General features: G+C 43.9%; 1 protein-coding gene across 4 annotated transcripts; it reads right to left on the reverse strand.

The window, feature by feature from the left end:
• Positions 1-2,720: 2,720 nt before the first annotated feature.
• eif4ba (eukaryotic translation initiation factor 4Ba) lies at positions 2,721-13,297 on the reverse strand. 4 transcript variants are annotated; one of them, XM_041958277.1, is made up of 15 exons: positions 13,252-13,297; positions 11,015-11,155; positions 9,844-10,049; positions 8,731-8,847; positions 8,496-8,550; positions 8,245-8,391; positions 7,853-7,984; positions 7,498-7,662; positions 7,017-7,278; positions 6,836-6,921; positions 6,260-6,521; positions 6,041-6,078; positions 3,772-3,901; positions 3,239-3,311; positions 2,721-2,939 (listed from the first exon to the last, which is right to left on the reverse strand). In XM_041958277.1, the coding sequence occupies exons 1-15, from the start codon at positions 13,262-13,264 to the stop codon at positions 2,862-2,864; spliced, it is 1,905 nt and encodes a 634-aa protein (XP_041814211.1). In that variant the 5' UTR covers positions 13,265-13,297; the 3' UTR covers positions 2,721-2,861. The 4 variants fall into 4 exon arrangements, with proteins under 4 accessions (XP_041814211.1, XP_041814229.1, XP_041814221.1 ...); XM_041958295.1 differs by lacking the exon at positions 3,772-3,901; XM_041958287.1 differs by lacking the exon at positions 3,239-3,311.
• Positions 13,298-13,505: the final 208 nt, after the last annotated feature.

Raw genomic sequence — 13,505 nt, forward strand, 5'->3', positions numbered from 1 at the left:
CACTCTGTAACTTTGCACATGAGAGCGTACTGTAGGCTTGATCCCACTTCTCCCTCCTCGCAGATTGTTGAGAGGAAGTGAGGACGTTTAACTATATGCTTGCCTGGGTTTTTTAGGCAGCAACTGGAGCAATCGTTTATCTCGCTGCATCTCACTCGGATGTGAAAAGGCTAAATGTGATGAACTCCACCACCCGGTCTGATAGGACACATGACACCCAATGTCCTCTCTTGATTCCCTCAGTTGCTCTCCCCACTGTAATGAAAACAATGATAGGCTGTGTGCTTAAGTCTTAGCATCTCCCCTCGTTAAATTCCCTCAGACTACAGCCACTCTATCTCCAACACACTCACATACACATACTTGACTGTATTTCCTCAAACTGGGTTCTCCAGACAAAATACTGCTTTAAGCTGGAGGTTTTCTGGGGTTGTGAGGGGGAAAATCTCCAACAATAAGCTCTTTCTAAAACCACGTTTTTGGCCCCGGGGTTATGCACCATACAAAGCGGCCTTTGGTTTAAAGGGAGACAAATCCGTGGCTGTGAGGCTTAATCAGGCGACACACCATCATCAATCGACTTCAGAGGTGCCTGTATTACAGTTCCATATGCAGACAAGTGTAGTTGATCATGACTGAGTATGTGTAAGTACGAATGAGGATAGGATCATGGGAAATTTCACTTGATACATCACTTTGGGACCTGAGTGACGCAAACCCCACTCATGTTGTGGCTTGGAGTGGAGGAAGGACGGACCCTCCTGTGTGGACCAGCTGCTGATTCACATGGAAACAGGGGTGGGGGTGGTGGTGGTGGGTGGCTTCAGGGTGCACACACACTCAAGTTTAAACTCTAAGATGTAGCCCTCTTTTTAGACAGTGGTGAGAAGCATTCAGATCTTTACCTCAGGGTAAGTAGCAATACTACAATTATAAGTAGAAGTCCTGCACTGAAAAGCTAAAGAGCACAGAGGTACAACCAGAAGTGCTCATCATGCAGTAGAACAGCCCCCCAGTGTTATCCTTATATTATAATAATGTAGCTGGTGGAGGTGAAGCTATTACCTACTTTATAGTTGGGTCATTTCATTTATGTATATTTTTATTAGCAGATCTGTAAAGTAGCAGCTAAAGCTGTCAAATAAATGCAGTGGAGTAAAAAGCACAATCAGGATGAGAAAACTTTTTATAGCACTTCTGTGATGTGCTTAGTTCATCCACGACTGGACACACACGCTTTGCATCATCATCATGAAGAGCTCTGGAGGACTAGGCTGAATGTGCACAACGGGAATTCATGCACAAGTCTTTATATGTTTCTAATTTTCCTTCTTTGTGCCGCCTTTCGGATGTGTGTCATGTGAAGCTCAGCAGGACGCTAACCAGCTGCCACCTGGAGTCCGGCTCCCTGCAGGGGGTTGAGACTGAAGAAACACTGTGGAAATGATCTGCCTCACAGACCACACCAGGAGACCAGTAGGCGGAGGGAAAATACTTTGTTGTTGTTGCACGTAAAAGTGATGCGTTTGATGATGCAACTCGCCATCCTGCGACTGACACGGTTGATTTAAAGTGGCACGCTGCCACTGGTGTGTAGGGTCTGCAGGTTATCACAGGCAACAAAGAGGAGCTGCTCCACAGATTTGATTGAAAACATAACTGTTAGAGATGAACATTAAATCTGCAGTTTACAGACCTGAACAGTTTAACTCTTGATCCCTTCAGTAATGCATACATATACAATAATCACATACTATTTCAATGTACATAATGACCCCAATTTATTGCAAATTGGAAGACAAGTTCATGTAAGCTCATGGAAAACCTCACATCCTACTGAAGGCAACTCCAGACTTTCCTCAAATATTTGTATTCCTCACTTCAGGAAGAGTGAATGATTTGAACTACTGTGGAGAATCTCTATGACAACTAGACACGACCATTCTGATCCTTAAATTGATTTGATTACTTCATCAGAAGGTTTAGAAATAGAAACACATCTGTACAATGATCGGGGATGATGGTAATGGCACTAGATTGATCCTCTGAGTGGCTGTTTTTCTTTGTCTCCACATACAAGTCACTCCTGCAACAATGTGATCAATGTATTACACAGTCCTCTTATAACACTGTGGGACTCAGTTCAGTTAAAACAGTTCAATGGTTTGTTGAATGCTGCACACATGACTGTCAAATGTTTTTAAATGAGTAACCAGTCTCTGCATTCGTGACTGCAAGTATTGGAAGACAGGATTTTCTTGACTAATTACCTTGAACAAACTTGATAAAAGAGACTGCTTTAAAATTATACTCTAATACCAAATTATTTACTGATTAATAAAAGGGCTTATAATTAATAGCTATGTATTTAATCTAGGAATTATGCAAGTCAATCTCTCAAAAGTTGATTTAAAAAACGAAAAAAAAAAAAAAAAATACACAGATTCCACCTACTAAACTACATCTTGTTATATAATCAAACCTCACCACACCTGTGACCCACAAATATACAAATTCATTTTTTCCCCACTTTTTCCATTTATTTATTACAATTAATTCAATGTTATCCATCACTTTGCCATATGTCAGCTACTCCTTTTTTCCATTTAAAAACAAGTCCAGTATGTGACTATTCTTTAGAACCTGAATAGTCTTGAAGGTGGGGCAGGGGAGGGAGGATGGGTGGGTGTTTTATAGTAAAGGACAGGTTTGTAGGAGGAAAGAAGGGAGGGAGTGATGTCCTCCCAGGAGCCTCTTCCATGTATGGAGTTTTTTCATAAGCTATGTGAGATTTTTTTTTTTCTGCATTCCACATTTTCTCCTTGTCTTGCGCTTTCAGGCCTTGTCTCGTTAATTTCGCTCTATTCTACGTCCTCTGCGTCGTCTCCTTGGTCTCCATCCATTAGCAAAGCGGCGTACTTACTGGCTGAGCTGAACTTCTGAAAGGCAGGACAAAACAGACCCCGGATCAGTACAGTACCTTCGGATACTCACCAAATAGAGCGTATACAAGAGAAAAGATGTCAACTTTCTCGAGGAGCATGAAATAGCATTAGGAACAATCACTGCTTGATGACGGTCTGTTTATCCATTTCTTAAATAAGGATGTTTTTAAAGACTAAACTATAATGTACGAGGGGAGCTCTGGTAAAATAACTGAAGGCTTTGGGGAACCCTTTAGTGAAGAGTAATTTTGTGACACCAATGTCTGACTAAGCCTTGGCAGTGAAGGACTTACAGGGGTTGGGGATTCTTCGAATTTCTTTGGCTCTGGGGGTGGTCTGGAGTCTCGGTCTCTTCTGTTATCCTTTCTACAATCAAAATTAACACAAAGGTTAAAATCTATCAGCAGAGCTCAGCGCTGGAGAGTTGCTGTCAAACTAAAGGAGCACAAATTATGCTCCTTTTCACCATCTGAAAATTAACATCTGCAAGCTGCTTGGCACCCAGTTCAGACCGTGCTCAGTCCTCATTTTCAGAAGAAACACATCAAATAAAATTCAGAAATGTGTGTTTCTGTTGTAATTGATTTTGTACTGTTAGATATTTTAGCACTGGCACTGATCATCTCCTGTGTTACATTATGGGGTTTGTAACAATTTGGTGTAGAAAAGGTAAAGCATTAAATGTGCACACCAGAAATCCTTGTGTCTTTGTGTTCCTCGAGTCCACAACTGTGTAACTGAGCAAAGGCCAGTCTTTACAAATGCCCGGTAAATGTCCTCCCTGCCTCATTAACAAATTTGGACTCGCTAGCTTTAGATGGCTGACCTGTCTGCCTCCTTTCTTCGGTCTCTGTTGGGCCCCTCTCCTCGGCCCCGCCCTGCTCCAGGCCCTGCAGGCCCCATTCGTGCCCGTGGGGGCCCCCGGTCCCGACGCACACCGTCAGCCTTGTTCTCATCTTAAAGGAGAAGCCAGACAGTTGAGTGAAGGGAGGTTGGTGGACTTTATACAGTAGACTACACTCGCAACACACTGCAGCCTAAAAAGCCACTGGGTTGGATTCAAAACGTGTTAGTCACTGATGGAGGGCCAAATGAGAGGTGCACAACTGCCTGAATGCAAGCAGAGCTTGTATATAACTCATTCACGCTTTGATTTAAATTGGATACTGGTTTGAAAGTTGTGCCAAAAGTTTCCAAAACAAAAAGAAAAAAGGCTCTACTCTGACACAGCTCTGCAGCCAACACAGGCATTCAACATTTTTTGGGCCAGATTGCTTCAGTCTGAACCTGAGATTGTTTTTTTTTTTTTTTACATGCAGACTAATGTGAAACATATTTTTGTGCTCCCCTTGTAATAAATAAACTCTCTGCAGGAAGATGAGCTCATGACCCGCGCCTGTCAGACACGTTTGCACTTTGCTGAATATGTCCATTATGATCCAGATGTGAAGTGTGTGAAAAGTAAGGATAACAGCTGCTCTCACACCTCCTCACATAAGTGAGCTCGTCTTAATTGAAAACACTGGAATTCTTCAATATAACTTATGTCATAACAGCACTTATGGTACAATAAGGAACTGACTTCCTGTCTGTATGTAAAGACTGAACTATTAGGGACTTTACTAAATGAACTGAAAACCAGAGACCCCTATTTTCATGCAAACCAAAGTCACCTTTGCTGGACCACACAAGAGCACTTCAGCGTGAGTGATCATAAAAAGAAGAAGTGTGCTAGAGATGCACCAATCCACTTCATTCCAGTTCCAATCCAATTCAGATACTTGGGGGGCGTGGGCATCCGCGCCGTTCCGTTTGCCCAAGGGCTACCTGGTTGATCCTGCCAGTAGCATATGCTTGTCTCAAAGATTAAGCCATGCAAGTCTAAGTAGTCACGGCCGGTACAGTGAAACTGCAAATGGCTAATTAAATCAGTTATGGTCATCAGGACAGGCCATGCATACCAGTATTTAAGCAGAATAGTAAGCGTGCTGCAGACGCATGAAGTAGACTTGCAGACTAGTAGGACCATTGTCACGATACTTCATTCAGCTATTTGGGTCAGTATCGGACCAATGTCCGATACTAGAATAAAATCAGTGCATCCCTAGTGTGTGCAAATGGCCATAGAGAGCAACTTTCTGTAGGCACAGGATCACTTAGCTGAAGCTGCTAAGCAAGTCTACAATCATGAAGAAGAACAACATAAGGACACTGTACAGATTGTTAACCACAGTTAGAACGCAATTTTATATGAGGGCTGTCAGATGTTTAAAAAAATGGCTTTCAGAAACCATCAACACAGGTTGAGTAGAGAACCGTTCAGCCAGACTAGCACCAAAGCTCTCGAGTTGACAGTGCCAGTCTGTAAGTCAAACATTTACAAGGTCCACAGTTCGCTATTGGATGGACTGCCGTAAATACAGTACATGGATGCCACAAGACGAATCCGAAGGACCTTGTTGTGCGACAAACTTGGACCGTACAAAAACTTTCACTCCTCCAAGACACAACCTCTAAAACTAATGAGCTATCATTTGAGATAAATTCTGATGTAATGTTAACATTACGATGTCACCATACTGCATGCTGTTAGCACGTTAACATCCAATAGTTGTGACTTCAACGTTAACATGCCAACCTTAGCTTTTAGCAAAAAACAAAGAAGAGCCAAAGACCAGCCAAAGCCGACTCCGACCTTGTAGAGCCGAGCCTCACCAGAGTTTAAGATGCCCTAAAATGGCCATCGTACAGGTTCAACTGTTTTGATTAAGATAACACTGTTCCCACAAGCACCATTACTTCCATTTCTGTCTCACCAGTGGTAGAAATCAAAAACAGTCGTTTCGTTTTCATCCATCTACCACTTTACCTGTCCTGTGTGCGATGACCTTAAAAGTCTAACAGGGTTGATAATGTGGCTGTTGAGTTTTTGAGTTTTGTTCAAATTCAAGGTCTCCATTAGCTACATATTTTGCAGATGTATGCAAAAAATGTTTTGTTTAAACAAATGTCTTCCTTGTTCAGACATCGTTTAGTTTTATTCATAGTCTACACTGAGTTTTGGTTTGTGTCTTGCGCTCATCTTCAGGCCTTACCTTTTCCAGATCCTCTTACATCTGCAGAGCTTGAGGAGCTAAAGAGAAAGTAAGAACAGTCAGGGAGAGGTATACAAAACACTCACAGGAAAGTTCAACTTTGCTACAAGCTAAATCTAGGTGTGAAAACATGAGCTTGTTCAATCATTAGAAATGTTACTGAGCAGTGTGTTCCTGAAAGGCCTCCTAACATACAGCAAGTCTAACTTGTGTTCTCACCTGAGCTTGGGAGGAGCTGAACCACTTGGGGAGACCGGTGAGACTGGAGGTCGTCCATCACCATCGCTAGAGCCTGTGCTGGCTGCACTTCTCTTGGCCCAGGCGTTCTCCTTGGGAGGAGGTGCAGGCATCACCTTCAGCGGCTCCTTGGAGGAGCCGGTAGAGGGGGGCTGCGGGGAGGCCCCAGGGGAGGAGGGGTCACTTTCTCTCCCACTGAAAACCTCATTCTCTCCAGAGCGCTCGCTATCTCGACACCGAGACCCTAAGCGGATGAAGAGAGGAGCGTGTTGTTTCTCACTGTGCTACATCACCAATGCTTTTGAGATATTCACCAGTTTTAGTTTGTCATGGCTGTTCTGTTAAAAGCATTTTTTTTTTACTCTCAGTGCCGAAGGCAGAATAGGAGAAAGGAAGGAATTTTGATTTCCGTTACATCAGACTGAAACTTGGATGGCTTACAGGGTTACACGGCTGCGAAGCAACTGTAACTGAAAACTGTGTATTGACTTAAAGGTTTTATCTAGAAAGAAAGACAAAAAAAACACACACAGTCACTAAAAAAAAACATAGTCTCACCTCTTGAGGTGCTTCCTTGCTGTGAGGACTCACTTCCTGTACGAGATCGTTCAGTGTGAGGTTCCTCATTGCGCCAGCTTGGATCCCTGAAAACAATAAGAAAAAAAAAAAGCTTAGACAGGCCTGCAAACTCCAGTGGGACGAAAAAACTCTTTACGTATTAACCATCCATGTCCCTGACCTGTCTCGCATCTTTCTGTCAGGTCCCCGGCTTTTGTCCTCTTCCAGCTGCCTCTGCAGCCTCTCTTCCTGTTTCTTCAGCCTCTCCTCCACCTCCCTTTCCTTGGCTGCTGTGTCCACCGGCTTGGCCGCACCAAAGATGGATGAGGCCCTACTGCCGGAGCTTGGGGGCGCAGCTTGGGTAGTACCACTGCCGGCACTACCATCCTCCTCCTTGGGCACGCTACGGGGCTTCAGGTTTAACTTGGGTCTCTGCTGAGGAGCTGGTGTAAGAACAGAAATGGATCATGTTAATATGGAGGGGTGTGGATGTGAATATCTGAACTTGGTGTGAGCACAGCTGAATTCTACTCTGACAAAAAAACTTTCTTAGAGGAATGTGAAAATATCATAATTTGTAACTTTCAAAATGACATCTCACTTACATAATATTAATTAAATAAGCGGTAAACACATCAAAATAACCACCAAATGAAACTCACCTCTGTCCTCACGCCTGTCATCACGTCTCTCATACCGGTCTTCGCGCTCGCCATAGCGATCCCGATCCCCGTAGCGATCACTGCTACCCCGATTATCATCATAATCGCGGCGGAAGCCACTGCCAAAGGCCCGACGACCTCCACCACGATCACGAGAGTCAAAACCTAGAAGCCGCGAGGACAGAAAACTGCTATGTATGCATAGTTGCAGCAGGGCAATCAGGGGGTTGTGTAAGCCAATGATTTCTTCATGATAGGCATGCTAAAGAAGACTTTCAGGAAGCCAAACAACAGCTGATACAGCCAGGTGGATCTCACTCCCAACAAGGGGTCCAACCAGAGCAGAGTAACACACCTCCTCTATCATAGTCTCTGCGGTCCCTGTCATCATAGCGATCCCGGTAGCGGTCTCTTCCTCCGTCATAACGGTCGTTGTCCCGGCGTGGTCCATCTCTGTAACGATCTGACTCATAACGGTCCCGTGATCCTGCAAGAATTGCAGTAGAATACTGGTGTAAATCAGGGGAGTGAGTTTGAATACTTTGGAATGGTAAGTTTGCTTTGACAAATTGTTCCAACTGCTACTCTCCTCAGACATGAAAGCAGTGCAAGTTTTATTCTAGTTAGATTGCGATTAACACCAGTTATACTAAGAAAAAGGTCTCTTCCATGAAAAGCTGGTAACAGAATTAACCTGGTATCAGGTGTGAAATAAGTATGGATGTTAATGCACCAACAACCACTCACTCTCTCCAAAGGCATCATCTCTCCTGGGGGGTCCATCGTCGGAATCTGCACTGGGCCGAGCCCTCCAGTCAGTGTCTGTCTTGTCAGGACCCATGTCCGACATCCGTCCACCCCTGTCTCGGCCTCCCATAGATCCACTGTCTCTCTCTGAGGTGTGAAGAAAAAGAAGAGGAAATGTTTTTGAGGGACATAGTCCCATTTGCTAAATGATTGTAAAGGGAGAAGCCATTGCCATAAAAACAGCCATGTACCTTTATCATTAGATTGGTCAGCAATATCTACACGGATCCTTCGGTTTCCCAGATTCTGTTGACATGAAGAGAAACAGGACAAACTGTTAGTGATTCTCCCACATACATTTTATGCAGTGAGGCCAAAAATTAACAGAAAATTGAATTGTGCAACACAAGTAAAGGGAAAGTTGTACGCTCCTATGTTCGGTTCCAGGACTGGGGGAAAAAAAAAGGAAAAAAAAAATCCTCTCACCTCCTCATTGAGACTAAGGGCCCTCAGGAGGGAATCCACATCATCAAACTCAGCATAGCCAAAGCCCTTCAGCCTCTCGGGGTTACTGGGCTCTCGAGGCAGACGCACTGCACTGATCTGGAGATGAAGATGGTGACAGAAGAACAAAGATTGCAGCACTGTACAGTCCACCCAAACAAGATCAAGAGAAAAGAAGCTGAACACATGAAAAATATGGAAGAAATGGGTTGACTCTGGGATGGAGAAAATGCCAGACGAGAATGTTTGTCATCACTTTCTGCCCTAACCCTGAATAAAAAACATCCAGGCCAGAACAGACAGTGATGAGCACTGCTGCAGGTCATTTTTGTGAGGCAAATCAGCCAAGGTGTCTCGCATTTTAAATACCAGCTTCCACTCTGCTATGACTGAACAAGGCAGAGGCAGGCATGAGAGAACTTCATATAAGTGAGTTTTTCAGCAATATTTTATCAAAAACGAATGTATGTGCACCAGATGTACGAAGGTGCTAAATGAGTTGTCTGAAGGGCTTTCGCTGGGTTTTATGACCCTCAGACTGATTATCTGTTACTGAAACAGCACTACAACCAGCTTGCCTTTGGGAAGCTGTGTTATGTGTAAAAGATATGTTCTCCAACATTCCTGGCTACGCAAAGAAACTGACATAAAAGTATTCCTTTGATTCCTGCACAATATTGCAAACGGGATGAGAAACATTGAGATCCGACTTTAACATCTGTCTACTGATAGAAAGGGGGAAAAAGAAATGAGGCAGACATGTGCATCCCGTTCTTAAACAAACTCAATGGCCCTGCAGTGTGTAAACTACAACAGCTCCACATGCAGTGTGTCAGTGTGGACTAAAATACTTAAGAAATGAAGATGTCAATTACAGATGTGATTTCATATCGAGCAGAGGTACTGTGTTGACAGGATGTTCAGATGAGTGTTTACAGCTCCAATAAAGTGATACAGAGACTGCGACTGAAACTGTCACTTGAGTTCCGGTGTTTGTGTTGCCTTGCAAGGTTAAACTGAGTTGCAGTAGCTGTAGCCACCAAGTGCTATGAGCTACATGCCCTACACTGCCGTGTGTTTGCTTGCTACACCTACTGCCAAGCCGCGGAAGAAGTCTTTGATTGAGTCCTCAGTGACATCATAGGGCAGGTTGCCCAGGAAGGCCGTGTAAGGCGGGCTGCGGGGCAGTCGGGACCGGTCGATGTTGGGTTCACGAGCTGAGCGAGGTGCTGTGGGCAGGATGGAGCGGTCAATGGGTGGTGCCCGGTAGCTATCCTCCTCCGTGTGCCACGAAGTCGAGACTGGTGAGATGAGAAGGGGAAAAATTTCAAACAAATAAAACTAAAACTTCCTTTAAGTTACTGAACAACAACCAATTATTTCCTATTTGACACTCAAGCAATTCCCGGAGTCCTTCTACTCTGACAGAAAAATGGCGACAAGCCTTCACAACATGACCTATAAAGCAATATTATATGCATTGGTACACATATCAGCATCGAAATACATATATGAGACAAAACAGCAAATGACAAACTTCTATTCAAAAATGACTGTACAAGCCACAAAGGGTGCATGAGAAACTGCACCCAGAGAGCAATAGCTCATATAGGATAATAATAAAAAAAAAATCACTTTAATTTTTTCACCGACCCCATTTCATTGTTGATAATATGGAGTTTCGATGATTAATTTAACTTTGAATCCTCACTATCCAACTGTCATTTGATATTCAAAACAATCCCAACTCTGCAGAAGAGAGTTTGTGGATTCCTTTCAAAATGCTTGGAAAACAGTGCAGTTATAAGTTCACGGTTGACATTTGTCATGCAAATCTGAAAGAAAACTGTGGCTTTACTGTTTAATAGTATGCTGCTGCAGTTGTCAAAACAAAGGTTTGTTGTCACATACAAGTATTTCATTACTTTATTTACCACATTTAACTGAAAAAATTATGTTAACTCATGTCTACATGGTTCGCTAATCACTCATCTGACCTTTTACTGTTAATAAGACCTGGAAAAACAAGACCAGTACCGCTGTGCCACAACACATTTACATGTAAAACAAAAACACAGATGCTCATTTTCATTCAGTCAAGTATCAGGCCAGAAATGTTCATGGCTCTACCAGTGTGACGGCATTCTCCATCACATTTTCAGTTCTCCCCACTGAACTAAAAGGCAACCCGAGAAAAAGAGAGATGATATTGATTTTACTTTTAGATGTACGCTAAGACTATGCATGTATGTCGGGGTGTGCTCACCGTCGCCATCCAGGTCGTCAGTCTCATCTGCCCAGCTAGTGGACTTGGTCGGGTAGCTGGGGACCACGTTGCTGCCTCCACTGTCCTCTGCCAGGAAGTCAGTCAGAGTGAGGGTCTTCCCCTTCTTATTCTTCTTCTTAGCTAAAAAGGGGAGATGAACACAAGAGCACAGAGTGAGCCTTGGAAGAAATATACTAAGCCATTGATTTGTTGCTCATATGGATGTCTGTCAAGGAAGTCTTTAAACCTTTATCCATGGCCCAACCTTTTCTTTTGTTTTTCCTTTTTTTTTTTTTAGTAAGAACATTATAGCTAATAAATATGCATAAAACGTATCTTAATTTGATTCAATAAGCCTGTTTAGAAAATTAGAGATGGCTACAAAAACCAGACGCACTAAAAGTAGGAAAACTGCCAGATGTTACAGATGGCATGTATAATATGATAATTACAGTGATAAAACAATTAAGTCAGTATGGCCCCACTTGCTTGTATTACATTTCAACTATCATTTTGAACAACTCCCAGTGAAATGTTTCAAAATATAATCATTAAAGCAGGGAACTGCCGTGCCACTTAAAAAAAAAAATCATTCTTTAAATATCAACACAACAGTCTTATGTGTGTGTCCACTCATGTGGGCAGCTGCATCTCTGCATAGACAAACACCATTTGTAGTGTGAGATGTTGTCCAGCCAAGCCAGATAAGGTGACTGCAATGTGTGAGCGATAACAAAAACACTGACTTATTTTCCTGGTGGAAAGTAAACACACAGGGAGTGGTCTGCCTGTCCAACTGTCACCGTCCAGCAGGCCAGAAAAGACTTGCCTCTCTAAGTTCAGCTCCAAGAATCAGGCACAATAATTACGGCTCAAACTACTGGGTTGCCTGCTCCCTGCGTTTTCAAGGAATGCACCTTGAGGCCTGGAATCAACGAGTCATGTATGCATTGCAGAACATTCCCCGCGCTGTCTCTCTGCAGGGAAAACAGTTGCCAGTTGGTTCACACAGCCCATCTCATAGAGCAGGTCTGGTTTGTTTTGGTCTGATGCAGAGAAAGGGGAGCGACAAAGCTGGCTGTGAGCTTTATTGTGAAAATCCCAGCTGTCAGGACATTCTTTACACACTTCGTTACAAAACCTACAGACACAAATACAGAGAGCAACACAGAGGGTGTACAACTCTTTCCCAGTAGATAGTGCTCAGTCATTGTTTAGCGTTGTTATTAATGGGCCTAATTAGCTGGCTTTGACTGCTTGTACTATCTGCCAACCACAAAAAAACAAACAAACAAAAAAACCCCATCACATACTGACTATTCGGTAACTTTCTTAGCGCTCCTCACTAATGTGACATTAGCAAGCTAGGAGCTTCCTAACGTTAACTTTTGCCCGTGCAGACTTCTGCTAAAGCTACAATAGCATAACAGCTTCGAGGACCAACAGTTAACTGCGCGGCTGAATACGCAGATTGTTTGCTTGCTATCTACGCAGGTCGCTTTTGTCTTTATGCCGATGCGGGCTTAGTCAGCAAAGGACTGCTGACGGGGGAAGTATCCCTGCTTAGCTGGCTAGGTTTTAGGGCCTAGTGAACGTCGCAGCGCCAGGATTCAAGTGCGCCATCGCAGGGGCAATGGGACGGCTCAAAGTTGTGAAGCTGCCAGGGAAGTGTTTAGGATGCGACCCAACAGGCCCAGCTGCCCCGTTTCATCAAACACCGATACCCGGGAGCCAGGCTGCACACGTGGGGAGACTCCTCGGGCTGCCCGGACTTCTCGGCCCAACCCCTCCTCCGCGAAACGCGCTTGCGCCCGATGCTTATCTGCCCTGAGCGCCACGGCGAGCCTTGCTACGGGCATACAATGTGCCAGCTCTGCACGCAGTTAGAAACATTTCATAGCATGTCACACAGTCTCCAATATATGTAATACAATGTGAACTGAAAAGCGCACAACCAACACATCCCAATAACAATTCCCACAGGAAAAGACCGCGTGTAATCTGTAAAAAAATCAGATTGTGCAAGTCGTTGCTTCGTTCATTCGCCTTCCTCCAGCAGTTGCGTTTTTGCCGGGCCAAAACAACCGACGAACCTATTTATACACGCCGGACAACGAAGCGAATCAATAACACGAGGCATTAACAATCTTAGAACTTCTTGTGATGAATTAAATCGAGGTATAACCCGCTAAAATCCTCCCCAACCGACCCAGATCGTTTACCCTCATAAACCTCACCTGACGCCGCCATGTTGGAGAGCGAGTTCGTAGTAGTTCCCGGATGAAGGCGTCAGAGGTTTATTGTCGGGAGCGCGCATCGGCGTTCACGGGCCAGTCCCAGCCTTACATCTGCTTCGCTATAATGACGACTCGTTTTCACTGAGTTTCTGTCGTATCTGTCACCGAGCTAACGCTGGCTCTCACCCGCGCGGTTCTTCATTTATTTATTTGGTGCTAAACTTGAAGGAGATAAAATATATCTTTCCTTTTGA

The sequence above is a fragment of the Chelmon rostratus genome, chromosome 2 (assembly GCF_017976325.1).
Source record: "Chelmon rostratus isolate fCheRos1 chromosome 2, fCheRos1.pri, whole genome shotgun sequence".
Lineage (NCBI taxonomy): Eukaryota > Metazoa > Chordata > Actinopteri > Chaetodontiformes > Chaetodontidae > Chelmon > Chelmon rostratus.

Excerpts from the sequence above, each read along its gene's own strand:
- eif4ba (XM_041958277.1), bottom strand. Across the intron at positions 3,902-6,040 it reads TGTAAGAGGATCTGGAAAAG|ATGAGAACAAGGCTGACGGT; the intron begins GTAAGGCCTGAA and ends TTCTCCTTTAAG. Across the intron at positions 3,312-3,771 it reads CGAAGAAAGGAGGCAGACAG|AAAGGATAACAGAAGAGACC; the intron begins GTCAGCCATCTA and ends TTTTGATTGTAG.